Consider the following 24972-nt stretch of genomic DNA (forward strand, 5'->3'; position numbering starts at 1 on the left):
ATGAATCCACAGAGTTCCTCTGGCTCCTTTTCTCCCAAATGCCAACACTGAGGCATGACTCCACCGACTTCTCTTGCCTGCTTCACCCCAAACAGTTGTTGAGGCAAAGCAGGCGGGGGAAATCAGTAGAGTCATGCCTCAGAGGTGATGTTTCCCAATTACCACCATTGGGGCATGTCTCCACAGACTTCCTCTGCATGCTTTGCCACAATCACCACCACTGGGCATGACTTCACTGAGATCCTCTGCTTCCTTTGCTTCAAACACCATCACTGAGGCCTAACTTATCTTGCATAAGACTGTCTTGCTGCAAACATGAGCACTGTGGCCTGACACTTCCACTTGCAGCCTCCCTTGCTCCCCCATAACTACTCAGGCCTGACATATCCTGCATAAGCCTATTTTGCTCAACCATGACCAGTGTGGCCTGACATGTCCAGCTGCAGCATGCCTCATTCCAAGCATAACCAGTGTGGCCTGATGTATCCTACATAAACTTGCTTTGCTGCAACCATGAGTACCGTGGCCTTACACTTCCAACGTCAGTATCCTATGCTCCCCATATCTACTCAGGCCTGACATATCCTCCATAAGCTTGCTTTGCTGCAACCATGACCTCTGTGGCCTGACACTTTCAGATGCAGCATCCCATGCTCCCCCATATCCACTCAGGCCTGATATATCCTGCATAAGTGTTCTAGCTCCAGCCATAACCACCAAGGCCTGATAGTGCCAGCTGCAGCATCCCACTCTCTACCATATCCACTGAGGCCTAACGTATGCTGCATAAGCCTGTCTTGCTCCAACCATAACCGCTGTGGCCTTACATTTCCAGCTGCAGCACACCATGCTCCACCATATCCACTCAGGACTGACATACTGCAAGCTCATGCAGAAGCCTGTTTTGCTCCAACCTCAACACGTGGGACCTGAAACTTCCAGCTTCAGTATACCATGCACCAGCCTTATTAAAACAGTCTTAGCAAGGCTCAGGATCCTTAACTTCCAATGAATTTTGCAGTCCCTAAGAATGCTACATTTTCTGCCTGCAAAGGAATTTTTCAAATGCTACGTGGGCCTAAGTGACAACATCACAGCATTGGGGGTGTTACAGCTACACTTCTTGCTGTGTCTCTATGCTCCTACCATTCCAATTTTTAAAAAATATTAACAGACACAGATGCCACTTCTCTTGCTGCTGCTCCAAGCCTTTCTTGCCACATTACACTGCACTCCACTGCTCTGTTTATGTGGAAGAACTGGCAAACGCCTTTGGGGGTATTATAGATACCCTTCTCGCTGCATTTCTCTGCTCCTACAATTCCAGTTCTTAAGATATACCAGCCTCACTGCTGCCACCACTGCCATTCCAAGCCGGTCTTGCTACCTGAGGGTGCTTCCTCCTACTCCAGTTGTGTTCAAGGTTCTTTCCAAATCCCCTTCTCACATAGTAGTACTTGCTCGCTTTTCATCATGCCCTAGCCATACATCGCTTTGCAAACTTACTGAAATGCCTGTCAGGATTTTAATACCATTCTTCATCTGTGGTACTCACCTTCTTGCCATCACTTGCTCTTGTGCAGACCTGTTGCATCACTCCATGAACCATAACAGATTTCATGGCCCGCTCGCGGTTCCACTGTACTGTGCACTTGGGTAACTACCTTCCTATGATGTGTGTGGCTTACCTCTGTGACACTAACATATCCTACTGGCCTGGTGGATCAGACAAGTGTAGCCATACTTCCGACAGGGAGAGAGAGGCATCTCCCTCTACAGTTATCTGTATGTTCCAAAGGAATTACTGGCATCTCCATGCCACTCTGCCTTAATGCTATGCCCCTCGTCCTTCACCTTCCGATCCTTGTGTCACTCAGCCTTGCTGCCATGTGCAGATTTTACACCTTGTTGTTCTTAATTTCTTTCTGACTCTGTATCTTCCTGGCATACTCCAGCTCTTACACTCTGAGGTCTTCTTACCCATCTGGGGTGCTGCTGTGCACCTCTCCCATGCTTTTGAATTCTTTATCTTAATACCACTCTGATTCTTGGTCCCTTTTTCTGTAACTTGGGATTTTTCCTGCCACATTTTCTGCTCCATTCCCCCTTCCATAGTGCCTTAGGGTACAGATGCCACTTTGCCTCTCGTGATACCATCAAGTGTTTATGACACTATTACTGGGCTGGCATCCTCTTTTTGGATCTTGGCATGTTCTTCTTCCTCCTTTGCTCCACTCACATTGCTTTAGAGAACTCCTGCCGATCCTGTAAGCCTGGTACCCCTTTATATCCCTCTGCAGAGCCTTAAGCTACTATTGCCACACTCTAATACCTTGCAATTCTTTTCTGATGATTTCTTTTCACAAGTTTCATTAGAATTAATTAAAAAAAAAATCACTATTCTGGAGCCCAGAATAGACTGTAATGCTTCCCCCATGTTTAAATGGAAAACAAACAAAACTAATGAAACAGACATATATATATATATTTTTTTTTTTGCATTGAAACTAATGAAGTGAATATGGGTCACAATGAACCACATAAATAAATCTAAAAACATTTTTTTCTTCTGTGCGTCCCTAACATTTAAAGGTCACCCAGGGAGCTGCCTTCCTGGCCATGGCTGGAAGCCTGGGTATCATTATCCTCTAAACAAATTACACTGACAACTATCCAAACAGGTTTCAGGAATGGGATGAAGGGAGAACCATTCTGCCTTTAATCTTAGCCCTTCTGTTCCTCAAAGCTATAATAAACTTAGTCGCTTTCATTTTTCCAGTTCCCAGGTAAAAAGACAATGTAGCATTCCTGCTGTCATCTCATCTCTTATGCTCGTTCAATTTTTCATTTAGCAAATTATACTTACATTCCAACAAGCCTGATTTTTTTTTCCAATATCCACAGCAGAACTGAGACCCAGAGTCCAACCGCTAATAAACTATGTAGGCTTTAATATAGCACACAATTCAACTTGTTTTACTAATTTATTCACCCTGGAGATTTCTCCTACAGTACCACATCAAGAATAACATGATGGGTAGAAAGGACATTTGCCTGGGCTGATTTTGTAAAAAGCAGAAAAAGCAGGCCCCCCCCCCCCCCCCCGAGTGCATGCTCTCATTGGTGCCTGTGATGCCTGCTTATGAACACTGGGCCTACTGTGGTCTAAGAAGAACAGAGAGGCATAGGGGTTCCTTTGTGGCCAATTAGTGAATTCTTCCCTTTAAAAGAGAAAGCGTGCAAAGGGAAGTACAGCCAGGACCGGAAGTGGGCACACTAACTCGGGTCCATGCACTGGACCAAGCCGTGAAGAGGACAGCGACCTCAAGGGGAAAGATGGGGGGAAGGGAGACTAGAACGAAACAAAAAGAATGATGTGCGAGAAAAACAAAATTTAAAAAATGGCAGAAAAGCAAAAATCAATCAAAAAACAAGCAAACTCTCCAAAAAGTGACAGGAGGAATAAATCAGTTAAAACTAAGTAAAACAAAAATAAAGCAAAAATAAAAAGGGGACAAAAAAAAAAAAATCATGTTTCCCCTGGCTCCTAAACACATAGGGCTAGATTTTAAAAGCCCTGCGCGCGTAAATCCTGCTGGATTTACGCGCGCAGGGCACTCGCGTGCCGGCGCACCTATTTTGCATAGGCCGCCAGCGCGCACAAAGCCCCGGGATGCGCGTAAGTCCCGGGGCTTTGTAAAAGGGGCGGTAGGGGACGTGTCCGGGGGCGTGTCGGCAGGCCGGGGGTGTGGTGACGGTTCGGGGGCGGGCCGTGAGGGCGGTCCTGAGTCCCCCGGCACTGCGGCGGCGGCGTGCGCAAGTTACGCCTGCCTCCAGCAGGCGTAACTTGCACAACTAAGGTGTGGGGGGGGATTTAGGTAGGGCTGGAGGGTGGGTTAGATAGGGGAAGGGAGGGGAAGGTGGTGGGCCTCGGAGGGAACGGAGGCAGGCTGCGCGGCTCGGCGCGCGCAGGCTGCCGATTTTGCGCAGCCTTGCGTGCGCCGACCCCGGATTTTATAAGATACGTGCGGCTACGCGCGTATCTTATAAAATCCGGCGTACTTTTGTTTGCGCCAGTTGCGTGAACAAAATTATGCGCGCGCGTACTTTTTTTTTTAAGATCTACCTCTTAGGGTAGAATCCAAGACTCCTCAATATTAGGCCTGCTCGGGGTATGCAAATATGCACAAGAAATAGCTCTCCCCTGGAGACAAATATCCCCTGAGTCAACTCCAACATGTTTCCTCACAGCCCAAGGAATGAAGCTGTACCCTCAAGAGCTCCAGATAAGTCCCCAGTTTAAGCAGGTCACACGGTTTCATTCTAAAAGTGTCTACATGGTTTCATATTAGAGTCTAAAGATTTCAAATAATAAAAATAAACTCACTTACTTTTATTGTGCAAAACTAAACAAACAGTCATAGTAAAATCTTTCTTCTACTGTGAACTACCCCAACAACTTATTAAACCTGCACAATCAAATTATTAATTGATCCATACCTCACACAAAAACCCATGCATAACGTGCACTTACCACTCTTGGAGTTTATAGCAAAGAATCCTTGGGGGTTCCCACTCGTAATCCTGTATGTCAGTTTGTCACTAGAACTGGAATCTGAATCGAACGCCTCAATCTGAACAACAGATACATCTTTGGGTGAATTCTCTGTGACTTCTGGGTAATAAACAGGCTTGGTGGTCTGAGGGGCATTATCATTGACATCTTCTATTTCTACGTAGACTTCAATGAAAGAAGACAGGGGTACAACACCCCGATCTGTAGCATAAACGGTGAGCCAGTAATGTGCAGTCGTTTCCCGGTCCAGAAGATCTGCAGTCGCTAAGACACCTGTACACAATAAAGGCAAGAAAGTATTGTTTACCAATGATTAGAATCAACATCTATCGCTCTATATGTTTCAACAAATAATTACGTCATTCATTGTATGTATGGGTGTGTGTATATATTTTTTTTAATTTATATATTTTTTTTTTTTACCAGTGACTTCCAGTCTAATCTATGAGACATGAAAGATGCACTCCAAACTGAAGGCCTGATATAATAAGGTGCACACAGTAGAGCACAGTTTTACCTGCAGCTGTGTGCCCATTTTCTTTGCACATACTGTACTCCCCATGCAGTAAAGAGTTTTGCCCACAAAAATTGTGCGCGCAAAACTGAGTAGAATGGTTAGCGCCCTTGCATGGAACTCCCGTGCTATCGAAGGCATTAGCTACTAACTTTCAATGCAGAGGGGGCCATGTTTAGCCCATGTGTTTAATGATCAACATTTAACTCCTGGTCAGAGGTAGAGTACTTTTGGCAAATGTTGGTATCAATCAACATAGAAAAGAGAGTAACTATGCTATCTCATAAAAAAATGTTACAGAAGTGTAGCACTAAGGGGGTCATTTTCTAACGGGATCTCATGCAAAAAGGGACTTTTCTCGTGCAATAGCTTACTAGGGGCGGAGACCGCACCGGAAGAGGAGGAGTCAGGGTGGCGTCGGGGCGGACTCCACGACGACTTCGCTGGTGGCGATAAGGTAGGCCATGTTATCGCCGCCAGTAGCACGCCCAATAGCACCACCTTTCACGGTGGCGCTATTGGGTGCGAACGCCGGCAGCGATAACACCGCAGTGGTGCGATCACTGCTGGCTTTCGCAGGACTGCCCCCCCGTTTCACCCCCCCCCCACACCGGATTCACAAATCCCCGTGGTGTTAGAAAATCCAGCTCTAAGTGATTAGTGAGTAGTGCAAAGCTTCTGTAACCTTTTTTATGGAGCTTTCTCTTTAGCAGCCTACGAGTAGGGCTGAACTTGCAGTTCATGGTAGGGGGAGCCCTGTATTCTGGATTTATGCACCAAAAACCTGATTTGTGTACAAATTCAGTTTTTTGCTCCTAAATCACTCTCCTTTCCTGAGTTAAAATGTGTGCTCAGTCTATAAAAGGATGCATGCACATTTTCAAGTCCTTGTACCATTTTTTTAAACCCTCCATGCATTAGCTTACTGCATCAGGGGTTAGAATGTTTTTAAGCTTGTTTGCTAAAATGTGCGCAGGCTTTCAGCGCAGTTTTAAAGCCAGCCTTATTACACTGGCCCCGAGAAGGTTTGCATCTTTACCAAGTTTACCAACATCTAAAGAAAATCTACTTTATTGTAAGGCAAAGGATATTAATAGCTGAGAATGATATGTTATACCCATATTAAAATGGAATGATAAATATCATTCCTAAAACAGCAGCATATATCATGCAAAATATTTGTAGACTTATAACAAAGACATAACCCAGAGAGGAAATTAATTAAAAATAATTTAACATGTATCCCAAATATTTTGTAAGACCTTGGATATAAAATATCAAGATATATGCTTCATTCTTTACAATATAATTAGATTTTCTTGTATGCTGATAAAACCTATATTAAGAAAAGACACCCTCTTCATCATCTTACAGATCTTTTATATTCCTTCTATGCTGAGATTAGAAAAGTCCCACCTTTTGACCATCACATGGACTCATGAAAGCTCATATACGGAAGTGGAAAATTCTTTTGAAAAGTTAAGGAACTATAAAAGGTTTACGCAGCCTTCAGCTGACATTCAAGGGGTTATTAGTCAGTCAATGTTCCTTCTAACTTTTGAAAGGTTACAGGCACAAATATGTTGTTTTGTGCAAATTTTTATAAGTTGGGAACAGAGCTATTAGTGCCACCTCTCAGATGTCAGAGTGCACCTGCTGCAGAGCTCAGTGGAGTTGTGTGGCACTAGACAGAGCCCTGCAGGCCTTGCTGGAAGCTGACTGTGTTATACTGTGAATAAACACATTTGCTGAAAGAATTGGCTCAGAGTACTTTTCATCTGCTGGACTGAGTGGCCCATGGACTAACAGGCACTGACCAAAAAACTTTTAAGAGTCAAGATTAGCCTATTTTGTTCTTTTTTTTGCTCATCATTTGGGGGGGGGGGGGGGGGAATGGGAAGAGAGAGGTGGTTTTTAATTTCTTTTGTTCATGCCCTCATCCAGCCTCATCCTCCCCAGCCTCCATTTCCATCCTCTTCCTGTCCTACCATTCTCTCTCGTGGACTGGGACTATTTTCGGCCTGCAGCATCTGCTCTCTAGGCCACAAAGCTATAGGTCCATAGCCCTTATCTACTTCTGCCTGAAGGTGCTACTCCAGATCCAAACCTGCTCATCCCAATGCAGCTACTGCTGGCCACACAATGTGATCTGGAAGGTGCTAGACATACAAATTTGGCTGCCCAGGAGACCAGGCACCTGGGATTTTTCTTCCACATATATCATCACCTTTGGACTGATAATTCTTAGGTGAGCCCAATAAAAGGTACCACAATCCAAACACAAATCCAGTTTGCTCTTGAACCAATAGTGCTACTAGAAATGAACAGTGGCCTAATGCAGAGGTTCCCAACTGGTGTGCTGAAGGAACCGAAGGCTCACTGGCAAATCTGAAGTCGTCCAACAGAGAAAAGATGGGATGGGCCACAGCCAGAATCCGCTGGCAGCGGCAAAATCCTCTCCCCCCACCACAGAGCTATGCCCCCCCCCCCCCCAAGGGAAAGAGGAGTCAACGAATGGCACATCTTACCCACTGCTGCTACTTCCTTCTCCTCTGTTGGTTTTTCTCTGAAGTCTGAACAGCATGGAGCCAGTGAGTGTCATAAAACTCCCTGGCCCTGCCTGGTTCCAACTTAAGAGGGAAGCCTGAAGCAGGTAAGAAGCACTGATTGCTCAATTGTTACTATCCACCAGAGGTATTTGGGTTGCGGGGGGGTGGAAAGGAAGATGATGATGATGATGATGATGATGCCAGGGGACTGAATGGGAGGGAAAGAGATGATTATGCCAGTGGGCAAGAAGGGAAGGTGACTGGACTGTTTTTCATCCAGATATAGTAAAAAAAAAAAGAAAGACTCTGATGGCATTAAGGACCAACCATAATTGCTGTCTGCCCTATTCATTTCCTGCTGGAATGCCACAGACCACAGCTGATCTCTAGGCCCCACCCCCACCCCCCACTTCGTTGAAGGTAGGAATCCTCTATACCCAACCCATGTAAAATCAGTAATTAAAAGCACTTGGAATTACACAATACAGAAACACGTGCACATTCTCCTCGCCCCGATCGAGTCTCACTTCTGAATGCCAGTCGCAGATGTTAACCCAGCAGGAAGGCCTCAGCAGTGCCACTGCCGTTTTACTCTGCCGCCGCATTCATTTTCACAGCGCAGGCCGGATGCTGTACACTACAGCTGCAGCTGTCACTACTTTCAAAAGTCAAGGGGTAAAGCAAAAGGGCTGCGTCTCTACAAGATCTGTTCGTAGAATGTGCTCTTCAGAACGCTCTCTCCCCCAACAAAGGCGATTCAAAGACTACAGCTGCCAGCCCTGAAGAACGCTTTACTTGTCTGAATGAAGAGCGAACTTCCCCTTCTTGGTCCAGGCCATCACTCTTCGGGAGCTTTCTGAAATGCACTTTTAAACGATCTAAAAGCCTAAACAGAGCTAGTCACGTTCAGAAACGTCTACAGAAAGAAGATAAAGCATTTTGGCAGGAACAGGGGCGATGAACGAGTCTTCCTAGATATTCTGTTTTGGCTCCACTCCTCAAGTCCAAGATTCGGATCATTTTATTGGCATGTCTATTTTAAACGTGCTGCCAAATACGCATAATGCGCCAAACGTTTGCTAATTCAACCGTATTTTTGTATCTGCACCCTTTACTAAGAGACAGGACTACATATATATCCTAAAAGTTAAAATTCCATATTCAAATATCTAACGCATAAATGTTTTCACAGTTTTATTTCTCAAATCGAACCCTACTACTCCTGGGGGGGATTCTGCACCATTGCGCAGGGCAGAATTCCCCCCTCGCACAGAATTCTGCATTTCCTTGCAGAATTTGGCAAGGGGTGTGTGTGGGGGGGGGGGGGGGGACCAAGACATTACTACGGCAGTGCAAGATGACCTGCACGGATCTGGAGAGGAGGCTGCAGCGGGGGTGGTGCTGGTTTGCTTAGGGTCCTGGAAAGGAAGCTGTGGCAGCGATGCTCTGCCGTGGGCCCAGAGAAGAGGCTGCAGTGGTGACATGCGCACAGAAAGAGAGAGCCTGCATGAGAGCCAGCTAGGAAAAGGTTGGAGAGACAGAGAGAGAACTGGAGAAAGGGGGCAGAGAGAGGAAAATGGGAGTCCTAATGCAGAGAGTAAGGAAGGGGTCTGAGCCTCAGAGAAAGAAGGCTGCTGAAGGGGATCAATCCTGGGGATGGGGAGAAAAAACTGGAAGGAAGGAGATTCAAGGGGGAGGGAACCAGTACAGAGGGGGGATGGAAGTCCGAATGACAACTGGAAGTGGGGGAAGCAGAGAGCGAGAGAGAAAATGGGGGGAGGAGTTCAAGTCTGGAGGTAGAAGAGAGCTGGGGGCAAGAGGGTACAAAGAGAGAGAACTGGGGGAAGGTGTTTGAGCCTGGTGGGGAAAAGAGAGAGAGAGGGAGGAAGAGCTGGCTGGGGAGTTCAAGGCTGGGAGAGTGAAATGGTGAAGGGTTCAACCTTGGGGGGGTGGATGCAACATTTTGCTAACTTGATCGAAAGAGTTGTGCAGCATCACTACTTTGTTTTTGTCTGTGCTTTTTGTGCTTTTTAAGTATTGGGTAATACGATGTACGTTTTTGCTGTAAGCCACTACAAGGCTCTGGCATTGGCGGCATCTAAATAGATAGAAATAAATAAATAAATAAATAAAGGCAAGGGGGGGAGGAGAATGGAAAGGCCAAAACCTTATAACAGGGGTTATTCTGCACAAAAATAATGCAAATTATGCACCTTTGAGTAACAACATTTTTCTAAATTGCTATTAAAATTATTTCTCAAAGACAATGATTATACTGTGTTAGCTAAACAAAAAAAGTCTGCCAAATTTTTTTTGCTTTTTACAGGATTTTAAAACATTGTAGACAGATTTTTTTTTTTTTAATTTTTGTGTAGAATTCCCCCAGGAGTAAATCACCTCCAGCTGCAAAACAAAAACCTTTATAACACCATCCCTAATAATTAGTTAAAAATCTTACAGCCACATCTCTCTACAAAATATACTTCCCGGGAGATGGTTCCCAAAGTATACAATTATTTACAATCCAAAGGAACTGGAGCCACCTCTCATTCATTATTAATTACAGTATTCACGCGGCACAGTAAGAACGTAAACAATTTAAACAGGAGTCCTTGAATTACACTTATATAAATCACAGGTCTGAGCCTTAAAGAACATTTTAAATTGGTAAAGCATTAGAACATTACAAATGGTACTGTAACACAATGTGCTGGCGGGAGGTAATCGTGACCAAATGATTATATTCCCCAGGGCAACGTGTGTGTCACAACTCTCTCCTAAGGAGTCCGTAATACTTTGTTATATGGAAACAGTACTGGGGCCTATATTTGGTTTTAGGAAAAAACATGCTGAAAAACAATCCGAAAAATAAAGGGCAAATTATGCCAAGCAGAAATACTGTTTATACTACATAAACCATATTAACCTGTAGGAAGGTACAGTCAAAACGACACTTTCATCTACCATCGAAATCATTTTTGGTCATGAGGCAAAGAATATAAAGAGATACAAATCAAGGCTGGGGGATACCTGAGCACCTAAAATATGACACCGGAGGGACTAGACAGAAGAGGGGCAGCCCGCCAGCAAGGAAAAGAAACCGTGCTGCTTGGGGGCATGAAGAGGTTTAAGGTTTATTGTCATTTATATAACGTTGTCTCAGCATAGCCTTCACAGCGGTTAACATTTCAATAAATATATAAAGTAAGGAAATTACAATCAATTATAAAAGAATAAAACAGCTAAAAATTAAAAGAAGGAAATTACAAAAACGTATTAGCTGTTATAAAACAATAAGTATTAAACCAATAAAATACTAAAAGCATAAATATACGCAGGAGGCGCAGCGTCCCCAGTGCAGCTGGGAAAGGAAGGCGCTGCCACCAGGATAGCAGGGGCCATCGGAACCAGAAAGTCTGAATTATAAAAGGGACTCAAGAGCTTAGCTCTTCAGTCAGCCCCCTTGACAACGGATGTTTACCAACAGTAACCTCTGAATTATATGTTTGGGCCTTAGGAATTGCTAACACTCCATAGAAATAAAATGGTCAACAAGCAAGTTGCAGGCGATAATCTTTTTACTGGATTAATTTACAGGATTAATTTTTACTGGATTACTTTGTTCCCTTCTTCAAGTCAATGCAAAATGAGGTTAATTTTGCATTGACTTGATAATGAGTACGTAGCTCTGGAAAGCTAGTCAGAAATGTATTGTCAGTCTAATAAGAAGGTATCACCTACAACTTACATAGAAACATAGCATATGAAGGCACATATGGACTGTAATGACCATCTAGTCTGCCCACATTGCTTATTTTTTGCAATACCACAGACCAGTGGCTCCCAAATCTGTCCTGGGGAACCCCCCAACCAGTAAGGTTTTCAGCATATCCACAATGAATATGTAAGAGACAAATCTGCATACAATGGGGTAGTGCATTAAAATCCATCTCCTGCATATTCGATGCAGATCTCCTGAAAAACCTGATTGGCTGGAGGTCCCCAAAACAAGTTTGGGAACCACTACCATACAGTACAGTTGATCTAACTTGTTTGTTGACTCTTATTTTTAAGACATCCAAATGGAATACAATGATGAGGCTTTCAAAAACACTACTCACTCACTTGTTGCTGGCAATTTGACTTAGTCTGCTGGTAAGGAGATTAAGCAAGGCTAAGGGACCCATGCCCTACACAGAAGGAAGCAGCACAGCAGAACCAGTCACCAGTAAATACTCCTACAACAGCCGAGAATTGGAAGCACCGCTGAGAAGTAGCATGGCAGAGCAAGCCACCACAGTGCAAAACATCCCCTTCACTAAAGAGACATGCCAGGAAGCCCAGCTGTAGCAGCTGCCATCATGCTACCCCCTTCCCCTAGATGAGGACCATGAAAGCTCGGCACTAGCAAGAACCAGAAGATGCCACCTCTCCTTGCCCCCACCCCTCAGAGAAGAGCTGAAAGCGTGTGCCAGGGCTGCAGCAGCAAACACTGTCCCCAACTCACCACTGGAAGAGAGAAGGAAAATGTTACAGCACAGGGTGATGATTGATGGCGGAGAGCAGAAGACAGTGCACCAGAGTTACAGTAGCAGCGAACGCCCCTTCCCCCAGCTTCCTGCTGGAGGAGCGGAAGGCAGCCAGAAGCACAGCAACGGGCCATCGCTGCTGGAGAAAAGAAGTAACAGGCAAAGAGAACCATTTAAGACTGCAGTGGCTCAGGATCCAAATTATTCCAACACTTTATTTTTTTCTTTACGCAGCCTGCCTCAGCATCATTCCTCCGATCCTCATCTTGATTACTCTTCTGATTCTGCCTGGTAGTGACAAGAAGAGAATCTATTGGTTCACAATTGCAAAAGCTCCAGAAGCCTTTGGTGCCACTGGCTTATCTTCCGTTTGTTTGGTTCACAGGGACTTTAAGAAAAGAGGTGGCAAGCCACCTGTGCAGGGATTAAGTTGAACAGCACAGGGGAGAGAGCTACAGGAAGAGAGAGTAGACAAAAGAGCAATGAGACTGTGGAAAAAAAAATGTCCTTTGACAAAATTAAGTCAAATAAGATAAAACTGTGTTTTTGGTGTGTGTGTGGACAAGGCAGCCCAGTGAAAGAACCCCATGAGAGCTGTGGGTGCCAAATAAAGTGGTGATCTTCACTGGCCTCCATGAGAGATAAAAAGAAATGTGTACTTCATGCCCTGTGATCCCCTCCCACATTTTCATCCTACAAGCAAAGAAGAAAAAGGAAACTGAGAAGACAACAAAAGAAGTCTTGATGTACTTTCCAGTTCAAGGTCAACTATTTTTTTTTTTTTTTTTTTTTTAAACATCAATGAATGGCATGAACTAAAAATGTCAGGTCAGAAACTGAAGTTAGAAAATAATTTTATATGGGTTTCACAAGAAAAAAGGTTTCCACTATTCAGCAAGCTTGTATTTATTACTACAGTTTTCCAAGCTTCGCCAGCATCATGAGAATGATGTTACCGCGAGATGAACCTTATTAAACATTAGTTTAGGTCACTGATGCAAAGTGAATGTTTAAATGAACTCCTTCTAGTAAAAATGAACAGACCACCACTTGAATCAGACCGATCAGAATGTGTCACCGATTACAATGACCATTCAAGTAAAACTCTGAGCCCATAAAGGGCCATAAGGACCTTTTGTCCACAGAAGGGGAGACAATGATCACCGAAAAAAGCTGCGTCAAGAAATCTGCAGAGAGTTTTGTGGTGTGAAGAAGTTGATTTGGGGTGGGGGTCGGGGGAGGAGGAAACACGGAAAGAATGCCTAGCTAGTACTGAAAGAGATAGAGGCTGTGAAGCTGAGAAAGGTGACAACTACACAAACCTTGATGCACTCAACCATTTTTTTTTTTGGTGTATGTGTGGACGTTCTGTGAAAAGGCACTACATATGAAAAACACTGTACAGCAATTTAACCACAATGTACCTATATCTATATAATGAACTTAGACGTGGAATTTCCTTGATGGTGAACAGTAAGTGGTGAATGGATGCTCCACTGAGAGACTCCAATGGATGTGAGGGCCACAGACTTCACAATGCATGTTGACTGCACTGCCTTTGTGTTTTGAGGCTTGGAAGCAGGTGCAGAACCTGGCAGCCAGGAAAAAAAAAGTTTACCTGTAACAGGTGTTCTCCAAGGACAGCAGGATGTCAGTACTCGCACATGGATGCCATCATCATCCGATGGAACCTGGCAAGGAAAACTTATGTCAAAGTGTCTAGAACTTTGACAGAGTCCCCTCTGAGCATACTCGGCATGCATTATACCACACATCCACGTGGGTTCCCTTCAATCTTATGGCATACTATTGAGGAATGAAAATTGAAAATAAGAATAAAACCACAAAGTGGAACTCCAACTCTGGGGGTGGTGGATGGGTTTCAGGAGGACTGACATCCTGCTGTACTCTAAGAACACCTCTTACAGGTAAGCAACTCTGCTTTCTCCAAGGACAAGCAGGATGGCAGTCCTCAAACACGGGTAAATACCTAGCTACAGGTTGCCACTCAAAAATAAGGGGACCAAAAAAAACACCAAAACAAGTGCCAACAGAAAAACAATAACAAGTTGTGTTGGTAACAAGAAGGAGGCAGTCTAAAAAAGAAAGAATGGACCCTAGCCAGGAACAGTTAGGGTCTACATCTCAAACAAGTTCCAAAGGGCAGATTGGCCAAACCTACTATCATGTTGGCCATCTCTATTTCAAATAGTAATGCAATGTGAATGAGTGGATTGAAGTCCACGTTGCAGCCCTGCAGATCTTCTCCATGAGAACAGCTCGCAATTGGGCCACCAACATTGCCAAGGTTCAAACAGAGTGAGCCTTGACATGCTCCCCAAGATGCAATCTCACCTGGCTATAACAGAAGGAGATGCAGTCTCAGAAACATCATAGGTCAACCTAACCCTGTGTTTTCTGCACTTACCTGCCCTTCTGCACCAATGAAAGGAGCATGACCTGCTGCTACTGAGACAGCTGCTTGGTCACATCCTGCACCTGCTTCAGAGGGTCCTGCATATATTGGCTCATGTAGAGCTGGTAGGCCGCTATGCAGAAAATAAGCACAGTGCCTTGAAAGACTTTCTTCCCAAGAGCATCCATGGTGCTCTGATCCTTCCCCAAGAATGGATCAGAGTGCGCTTGGCCTTTTTGAGAGTGGATTCAACCACCACAGACTGGTGTGGAACCTTCTGGATGAGATAAGTCACGACTGCCTTCCTGTTGATGAAAAAACTGCAAAGGGGTGTTACTACATCCTTATCAGTAACTCCACAAGGATTTCATGCACTGGGATTGCCACGATTTACTTGGGAGGCTCCACGTATTGAAGGATACCTTGTACCTTGTGCAGGTATCCTCCTCAGTCTGTAACTGAAATGCGATGGCTTCTGCCATCACCCGGACAAAACCTGTGAAGGAGATGTCTTCCAGAGGAGACTTTCATCTGTCTTCGGGAGGAGACTGTTCGGAGGGGAGACTATCAGACATATCAGACGAGTCATTCCCCCAAGGGTCATATGGGCTCTCGCCCTCATTATCCAAAGGAAGGGATAGGGCCCTAGGTGCTTGGCCTCCAGCCAGCGGTATAAGCACTGACTCGACTGGCAATGGGGGCTCAAGCCCTGGCTGAGCTCTCTCCTCCTCGGAACTATGAACACCAGATCAGCTAGTGGTGCCACCGATGCCCTGTCAAGTGTCGATGTCACCCCGGAAACTGACAAGATGCGTCGGTTACACTCCAATTCCAATAAGTGCATGCAGGAATTCAAACAGCAGCTCGAGAAGGGACAATGCTGGTCTCAGTGCCCCAATGCAGAGACTCCGCACAGCTTTCTCCACAGCCAGCTGCATGTACATCTCCAGCTCTTCCTCAAAAAGCACTGTTGGCAAGATCAACTGGAACCTGGGAGGAGAAACCACATCCTCTTCAAACCAAGAGGAGGCTTGGTGGTGGGCATCGGAACTGGTGGAGATCAACGCTTCTCTGGGTATCGATGGAGGACTGGCTCTCCTCACCATTGGGATACTTCGGGGGCCGATGTTGACATTTCCTTGGTTTCCCTTGATGCTCAGATTGGTCTTTCCCTGGTGTCAAAGATTATAAATCCCATGTCTTTGTCTGTGAGGACGCAGACAATGGCCTGCTTCTGGCATTCCTAAGAGCTACCGACAGATGGAATCGATGGTCCCACCAATGTCGATGGCTCGTTGGCTTCTCAATATCAATGCCTCCAATGCTGAGGGGCCGGTCTTCTCCAGTGTGAAGAGTCACTCCATCTTGTTGAATAGGATCTTACATCCTTTAGGGGTCATATGGGCGCATGCTGCAACCCCAGACTTTGTGTGAATCTCCCAGGCAGAGGATGTGTCGATTATGCAGGTCTGTGATCGACATAGCCCTTGAGCACTGGGAGTACAACAAACCCGGATTTGGACATGTCAACTTGAAATAAATGGAACTGAAAATCAAACTTGGTGGCAGCAGCCTACGATGACCAAAGGCACCGCCAACTGGGGGAAACAACTGTGTAAGAAAACTTACTGGAAATGCCGAAAAACCTGGCTAAGATAAGGGGAGAACCAGAAGGGACCCTGTCTCAACTGCAAAAAAACAAATGACAAACTTCCTAAGAAGTTATAAAAAGGAGAGAGAGAGACAGACAGACAGACACCATATCTTGTAAGAATACATGAAGCTCTGCAGGAAAAAAGAAAAAGTGAATGAGGGGACCCAAGGTGATTGTGTTTAATGCATACTGAGTATGTTCAGAGAGGCTAAGGCAAAATTCTAGAAACTTTGACTTAAGTTTTCTGTGCTGGGATCCGATGATGTCGCCCACATGTGAGGACTGCCATCTTGCTTGTCCTCAGAAACATGAAGGCCACAGTCCACACAACTCAGAAAAGGGAAGCAGCTGTGGGAACAGCACAGTCCTGCTTTGGTCAGAGGTAATGGGATTGGGCTGGGAATTAACAGGGGAAACAGGAATAAAAAGCATTAGCCAGTGAATTTCGCCAGGGGTCAGTCACATATATTCTCCTCTTGGGCCCATCATCATTAAGTTGGTGAGGAGGCTTGTATATTTTAATAATCTAGAGCTATACTGGTGGAGTGTAACCTACTGGTAGGGACACCCTTGCAGAACAAGTTTCAAGGAAGAGTCAAAGAGTGCATCAGAAGTCCCCCATGTTGAGGGGAGGGAGGGGGGGTGCTATAGGCTAAGCACCTGTTTAAATAAAAAGTAACTCACTCAAACTTCAAAACAGAACATCACAAGGGGGACCTAATGAACTTAAACCGGGAAATGGATAACAAAATTGGGATTATGGATATATTAAAAATTGCAATATGGAACATGAGAAGTCAGATAAAAAGAAATTGAGTTTATAAAAATACTCAAAGTAAAACAAATTAATTTAGCAGTAATTAAAGAGACTATGAAGAAATGTACAGGTACAAGAGAGGTAGGGATTATACAAAGGACTAAATCAAAATGTTAGAGCATGCTGTGCAGTATCATCTTATTGAAATGGAAAACAGAAGCAGTTAAGCTTTTATGACCCATGGAATTGTCATCGTAACTATGAAAATTGTTAAAGGTCACTTGACTGTAATTGCAGTATATGCCTCTGAAGAAGGGGAAAATCAGAACAAACATTTTGTGAGGTATTACAGAAATGTGAATAAATATAATAAAAGCAATTACTTAATTATAGCTGGAGATCTTCTGCTAGGGTTGGAAATCTATCTACCCTCCATAATAGAGATACATAACAATGAAGATCTTATGAATAGGTATAGTTATGAACTACATGGATTTGTAACATTTAACAAAGCAATACATCCTTTTTCAAGAAGATGTACATAAATTTACGTTGAATGTGATATGAGTAAGATCACTCATTGACTATACATCACTAATAAGAAACTAGCCTCCCAGGTTAGAGATACAAGAGTCTATAGAGGCAGTGACATCTGTGCGGATCACTATCTTGGAGTTTTAAAAGCAAGAATACTAACAAGATGGCAGACTCCACCCCACACCCCTAAGCTAAACACAAAAATAGAAGAAAAGTTTATAAAATAAATTTGTTGCGAGAAAAGAGCATTAACATTGTTTTATAGAACACAATATACATGGCAGACACATGATGGTGTATAAACTTATGAAACACCTAAACATTGAAAAAGATCAAGCACTGATAAATGTAATAAGACAATCAATTGATAGAACACTATAAACATTTATGATATAATCCATAATACACACAAAAAAAATGCTCCAAATAGGAATATGTATGATGCAGATGTGGATTTATTGTGCATGGAAGAATTAGAAAGTACAAATAGAAAAGCCACTGGACTAGACAACATAAATAAGGAACTTTCAAAAATTACTGCATTTCTAAAAGTTCTGTTGGAAGCATTATAAAATACCAGTGGAACAGAGAATGGCCAGTAGAATATCTTATTTAAAAAAAAAAAAAAAGAGAGAGAGAGAGATAGACTGAAGTTGCTGTGAGAACTACAGAGGCAATAGCTTGCTGAATACAATTTCTAAAATATTCTACAAGATCTTCAGTAAGATGATCTAATAACTTGACTTTATATGAGGATTATATATACATTTTATAGAAAACAGGAGATTTAATTTGGAAATGTACTTAACCATTATAGAGTCTGAAAAATCATTTCACAGTGTTAAACTCAACAAACTGTGCTAAATGTTGGAGAACAGAAGACATCTTCAGCACTTAATAAATGACTTCCAAAGCTTATGTGATAAACTCCAAAATCTACTGATTACTGAAACAAACAGAAAACTGATTGAAATAAATCAAGGAGTAACAAAAAGGATGCACTTATCTCTGACACAGTGCTGAGAAAAAGTCTGTGAATCCCAGGTATACTAATGAGAGTTACAATTTCTTACCCTTGCTTAACTTAAACCAATCTTTTCTTATTCAATGAAAAGGAAGTAGATCCCATATTTTGTTTTGTTTTTTAGATACATTATTGTACAAATTAGGAACAACAAGACTAATTCAGAATGAGTGTGTTTTTTAGTAGTAAGTGAACCCCTAGTTTACTTAGCACAATTAATTGACTAATTAGAATCAGGTGCTTAAACAATTGGGTAACAAATAAACCACCATGTAGAATATATCAGCATTACTGAGTTTGTGCATCTTGTCCTATATAAGGGTCCAAAGGTTTCTGAGTTTGGTTTTCACCAGTGGAAACTGGTAGTTGATGCTCATCTGTACGGACAGGATTACAACACCACTTATAAACATTTGGGGCTCCATCTACTATCAGAGACACAGTCTACAAATGGAAAAAGTTGAAAGACTATCGTTATTCTATCCTGTCAAGATCACCCCAAGAGCAAATCAGAAAATCATTCACAAAGCCATAAACACCACCAGACTAACATCTAAAGATCCACAGGCATCTCCCATTATAGCTAATGTGAGAGCTTATGCATCAACCATCAGGAAAAAAACTGCATGGGAATGATGTTCATGAGGGATAGCTACAAAAAAACCACTATCTAAAAAGAACACTGCAGTATCTTGATGACTCAAGATATCTGGAACAATGTTCTCAGTACAGATGAGTCAATTTATTTTTTTTGATCACAACGAACATTTAATTTAGCAAAAAACAAATACTGCATTATGAAGTATGAATTTTAACCAGACTATCAAGCATGATGGTGGAGGTAACATAGTGTGGGGCTGCTAAGCTGTGTCAGGACCTGGATAGCTTGCCATCATTATTGGAACCATGAATTTTGATTTATATCAGAAATCTGTATTAACTTGAAGAGTATAATATACTACGTAAACACAAACTGAGCTTCACAGCAATTTTAAAAATTATGCCATTTTGAAATGCACTCCTCTCATGGTCATAGGCATGTTGACCATGTGTGTGTGAAAGTGATAACCCCCACCAACATAAAAAACTGCTTAAGATTCAATGCAGCAAGAGGGAGAATGTACCAATTCTACTTGTTTATTGGCTGCTCAAAAATCACTCAATGCATAGGAATGAGACTGTTTAAATGAGCCCATCAATGAGAACCCTCTTTATCAGCAGTAATTAGGGGTGTGCATTCGGTCCCTACGTATTGGCAATCCGCAACGGATGTGGCCATATTCAGCCCTGTGACATAGTGAGGGCAAAGGCGATCGGCGCCATTTTGAATAATGGCAGGCGACGGCCCAAGTGCAGGAGGTCGCTCCCGGACCCCTGCTGGACTTTTGGCAAGTCTTGTGGGGGTCAGCAGGGTCCCCCAAGACTTGCCAAAAGTCCCTGGTGGTCCAGGGGGGTCCGGGAGCGATCTCCTGCATTCGGGCCATCGGCTGCCAGTAATCAAAATGGCGCAGATAGCCTTTGCCCTTACTATGTCACAGGGGCTACCGGTGCCATTGGTCAGCCCCTGTCACATGGTAGGAGCACAAGATGGCGCCGATGGCCATGTGACAGGGGCTGACCAATGGCACCGGTAGCCCCTGTGACATAGTAGGTCAAAGGCTATCGGCACCATTTTGAAACCGGCAATCGAGGGTGCGAATGCAGGGGATGACTCCCGGACCCCCCGCTGGACCACCAGGGAGTTTTGGTAAGTCTTGGGGGGGGTCAGGAGGGTGGGGGGTTGTAATTAATTTAATTTTAGCGGGGAAACGAATAGAAATCAATGTATTAACGTATCGGGGCGCTATAAGGCTGAATGCAACGTATCTGCCCCCCCCCCCCCACGAATCCGAATCCCTAATGCAACGTATGGCGTCCCTCTGCACATCCCTAGCAGTAATATTTCTAGAATACAAATCAAGACATAAAATGACAGCTTAAAACAGCTTGCCCTGGCAGTGTAAGAAGCAAGCAGGATAATATTTTGATTGGACACAGAATAGTTAAAAGTGGTTGATAAATTTAAATTTATGCAAGTTCTACGGTACAAAGAAAACCAAAAAGATGAGTTGGCCACTTTTGGGGAACTGTCTGAAATGCTATATGAAATACTTTTTACATGGAGGCTATATGAAAGATATTTGTATCAAAAGTCACCTTCAGTTAAAAGTCAAGCCAAATGAAGTATTAAAAAAGTTATTAAATGACTTCTATTGCAAAACTGCAAGATGAGCTGTAAATTTCACTTAATTACTCTGGCTCACAAGCAGAATAATTTACATTAATTTCATTTACCACTTAACAAAGTCAATTAGTATAATGTAATGCACTATGCCTCATATCAGCATGTGGCCCCCTAGCTTTTAGGTGGTCATGTATTTTTACTGAATTTACAAAATTTACTTTTTAAAATTTGCATTTAATGAACATACCATTAACTTGTTTGGGAGGATCTACAATCATACCATACAACACAAATCAAATCAAGCAGAGAATGTTGCAATTATAAAACCTTGGGATATACAGATTTCAATATTTCCTGACATTTTCTAATTAAATTTTCAGCTGCAACAGTTTTGCTTTTAGACAAAAATACTATATGCAGAGCCCTTAGTTTCCCGTGAGAAATTTTTCAAGATTCTGCAAGAGTTGGCAAATTCTACAGAAATTGTGGCAAATTTTCCTAATTTTGCATAGATATGAAATGTATTTTATATTTTTACTTTATACAAATAATTTCCTGACATTTCTATGTCCAGTTAATTTATTTGGTTCTTTATTAGAGGAAAATTGATCTTAGTCATTGGGGCTGGGGAGAAAGGCAGGGAAGGGATTGTAATAATATTTATCTTTACCTTTTTGATGGTGCTTGTTGCTTAGCAGAAATAAGACACATACAATAACATATATATGTATTCTAGTAAAGGCAATGATATAATAAATGAAATATATGGAAAATCAAAATTCTGATAAGCATGTAATTATATAGGATCACTTATGAAAATGGCCCAAAAAGAGAGAAACAAAACAAAGAGAAAGTATTTATAAGGTTATGTCTTTGGTGGTTGCTTCTGCAGGCAATCAGGTGAGATGAGGTGAGCCTAGCCCCAGTCCCCTGAAAGTCTCCTTCAATCAGGTATGGAGGCTCTAAGGGTCCTACTGAGAAGAGGAATGCAGTCTCTCTCTCTCGGTTCTTGAGGATACAGAGCTGGGGTCAGATCATGGTCTCTTTCATCATCTGAACCAATTTTGAGTTGTGCTCAGCTTCCTCATATGAAAAGGATCTTACTGGCACAGACACAGTTGTTTACTGCTGTCATTTGCAACTCAGCCAAATTACCCACACCAAATTAGGAGATAAAACATCTCATTTAGTTATATGCTAAGAGTTCTTTGCTTCTACTAAAGCAAAATGTTATTTGTCTAATTTGCAAAAGCTAATTCCTCATTTTCTAGTTTACAAAGCTTCTACATACAAAAGAAAAGCAATTTCTGCTTAAGAGTTTTAAAGTAATATCAAGGCATTTTCTTATATCACTTGACAGTGTCCATTCTGCATGGGAGCTAACTTTTCCCTAATGCATTACACCTAAGTGACTTCACGTCTTCTGTCCCTTCATTCTAATACAGGGATCTTGGAATGGGAAGTAAGGAGACTGCAGAGGAGGAAAATCAAAAAGAAATCTTAAGCAGGAGGGATAGAGAGATAAGGGATGGCAGAGGACAGAGGGCGAGGATAAAAAATTCAGGGAGGATAAGGAAAACAAATGAAAGGAAGGAGAGGAGGGAAGAAGGCTCAGGAAAGAAGGGGAGAAGAAAGGAGGAGATGGGAAAAAAAGGGAGGAGTGGGGATAGAGGGGGAACGGGAAGGAAGACTAAGATGAAGAGGAGGAATAGGGATGGGAATGGAGAAGAAAGGAAGCCACAGCCCCCAATCATACTCCATCCCCTCTTTCCCATATCCCCTTTCCAAATCCCATTGTTCCATTCTCTCACCCTCTTTCACTTCTCCCCACCTGATCCTCTCACTCACCCTGGTTCCTTCCCTCCCTTCCAAACCACCTCGTTCATCCTGGTTCTTTCCTCACAAACGTTCACTCCTGCCCCCACAAACCCCTCATTCACTCTGGTTCAGTTTCCCCAATCCATGAACCTCTCATTTACCCTGGCTCAATTCCCCCCCCCCCCCAACCCCACATTCCCAGTTCACTTACTCATCCCCTCCCCTGGTGATCCCTAATCGGTTTATTAACTCTCCCGACCCGCTCCCCCTCACTCACCAGCTCCTATTGTGGTCAAAAAGGAGACAGCGGAGGACAGTAGTCTTGCAAAGCCTATGATGCGTTCTCCCTCCTCCTCTACTGGGACCTGAACTTCATTCTTTGAACCACATGGTTTAGAGTGGCATTCAGATCCTGGCAGGTGATGAGGGAAATGCGGAGGTACTGCAGATCTGCCATCCTTCTCCTCTTGTTTAGCTGCAATAGGAGCCGGTGAGGATGAGGTCCAGGGAGGGGATGGGGTAGACTGGTTGCAGTGGATGGCACAATGTTTCTCTTCTGGAATGGACGGGCTGGCAGGAAAGGGGAAACATGCTGTCCACTGACACCAATGCTTTTGTTTTGAGAGGGTCCCTGATCTCCTGCAGCAGTTTGACCAGAAATGTCAGATTCTGCATCAAGGGCTAAATTTTGTGGCCCTTACCACAGAAGACCAGGGGTCATGACTATATGCCACCAAATATGTATTTTTAGGAAGGAACTATCCTTCCAATTACTAAGGACAAGTATTAAGATTAAGGATAAAAAAAATAATTTCCTGTGCTATTTTAAAGGCTTATCTTTCAAATATTTGTGGGTCTTACTTTTTCCTACTTAAATAGGTATTTTTTTATTTTATTAACTCCATAAACTTTGCATTTTAATTGCACTTTAAATCTAGTAGTGTTTGTTGCAACACATCAGTGCCAGCATTCGTATTCATTAAGCTGTCAAGTATTGTTTACAAGCACACAATACATATAATTTAGGGTTTTAAGTATGAAATTGAAATCTAGAACCTCAGAAATGCTATTCCACAAGCAGGCTGAGCTCTGGAGTCTCCATGCATGGAAACACAGAAATCACAGCAGAAAAGGACCAAATGATCCACCCAGTACGCCCAGCAAGCATATGCCGGTATCTGCTGCAGGTAACCCTCATGCTTATTAGTTCCCAGACCGTAAAAGCCAGGGCCCTCGGAAGCTGTCCAAATCCAATTCCCTTTTTCCCCACTGCTGTTGAAATAGCAATGATGAAGTTGCATTAAATCTTGATACTGTTATTTTTTTTAAGGGTAGCAACTGCCACACCTACAAGTTATGCACAGTTACTACCCCCATGTACTATTTTCTTTAATTCTATCCTCTAGCCTTTAGGGATCCACAGTGTTTATCCCATGTCCCTTTGAATTCCTTCATTGTTTTCATCTTCACCACCCTCTCCGTGAAGATATATTTCCTGACATTGGTTCTGAATCGTCCTCCCTGGAGTTTCATTTCATGACCACTAGTTCTATTGATTTCTTTCCAATGGAAAAGGTTTAATGATGTGCATCATTAATATCTTTCAGGCATCTGAAGGTCTGTATCATAGCTCCCCCTCCACCTCTTCTCTTCCAGGGTATACATGTTCATATCTTTCAGCCTCTCCTCATAAGTCTTCCAATGCTGACCCCTCACCAATTTGGTCACTCTTCTTTGTATTGCCTCTATCCTGTCTTTATCCTTTTTGAGATATGGACAACCATACTGAACATAGTACTCCAGGTGAGGCCTTACCAAGGACCTGTACAAGGGCATTATCACCTCTTTTTTCTTATTGGTTATTCCTCTCTCACTGCAGCCCAGCATTCTTCTGCTTTGGCTATCGCCTGGTCACATTGCTTCACCGCCTTCAGATCACCAGATACTATCACACCAAGGTCCCTCTCCCAGTCAGTGTGCATTAGTCTTTCACCGCCCATCATATACAGCTCTTTTGGATTGCCAAACCCCAGATGCATGACTCTGCACTTCTTGGCAGTGAATCCCAGCTGCCAAATCGTTGACCACTCCTCAAGCTTTCTTAAATCACTTTTCATTCTCTCTACTCCTTCAGGCATGTCTCTACTCCTTCAGGCATGTCCACTCTGTTGCAGAACATAGTATCATCCGCAAATAGACAAACTTTTCCTTCTATCCCTTCTGCCAGGTCACTCACAAAGATATTAAACAGAACCAGTCCCAAAACCAATCTCTGTGGCACTCCACGTAACACTGTTCTTTCTTCAGAGTTGGTTCCATTTACCATTAGACACTGTCTCCTGTCAGTCAACCAGTTTGCAATCCATGCTACTAC

General features: G+C 43.2%; 1 protein-coding gene across 5 annotated transcripts in view; it reads right to left on the reverse strand.

Annotated features, from left to right (window-relative positions):
* The window catches only part of FAT1 (FAT atypical cadherin 1), a 373940-nt gene that overhangs the window by 260587 nt on the left and 88381 nt on the right, over positions 1–24972 (reverse strand). For all 5 annotated transcript variants that reach the window (XM_029586952.1, XM_029586951.1, XM_029586948.1 and 2 more), the window contains exon 3: positions 4535–4849. In XM_029586952.1, coding sequence (XP_029442812.1) covers positions 4535–4849 — 315 coding nt within the window. The remainder of the gene's footprint in view (positions 1–4534; positions 4850–24972) is intronic.

Source organism: Rhinatrema bivittatum, chromosome 1 (genome assembly GCF_901001135.1).
Source record: "Rhinatrema bivittatum chromosome 1, aRhiBiv1.1, whole genome shotgun sequence".
NCBI lineage: Eukaryota > Metazoa > Chordata > Amphibia > Gymnophiona > Rhinatrematidae > Rhinatrema > Rhinatrema bivittatum.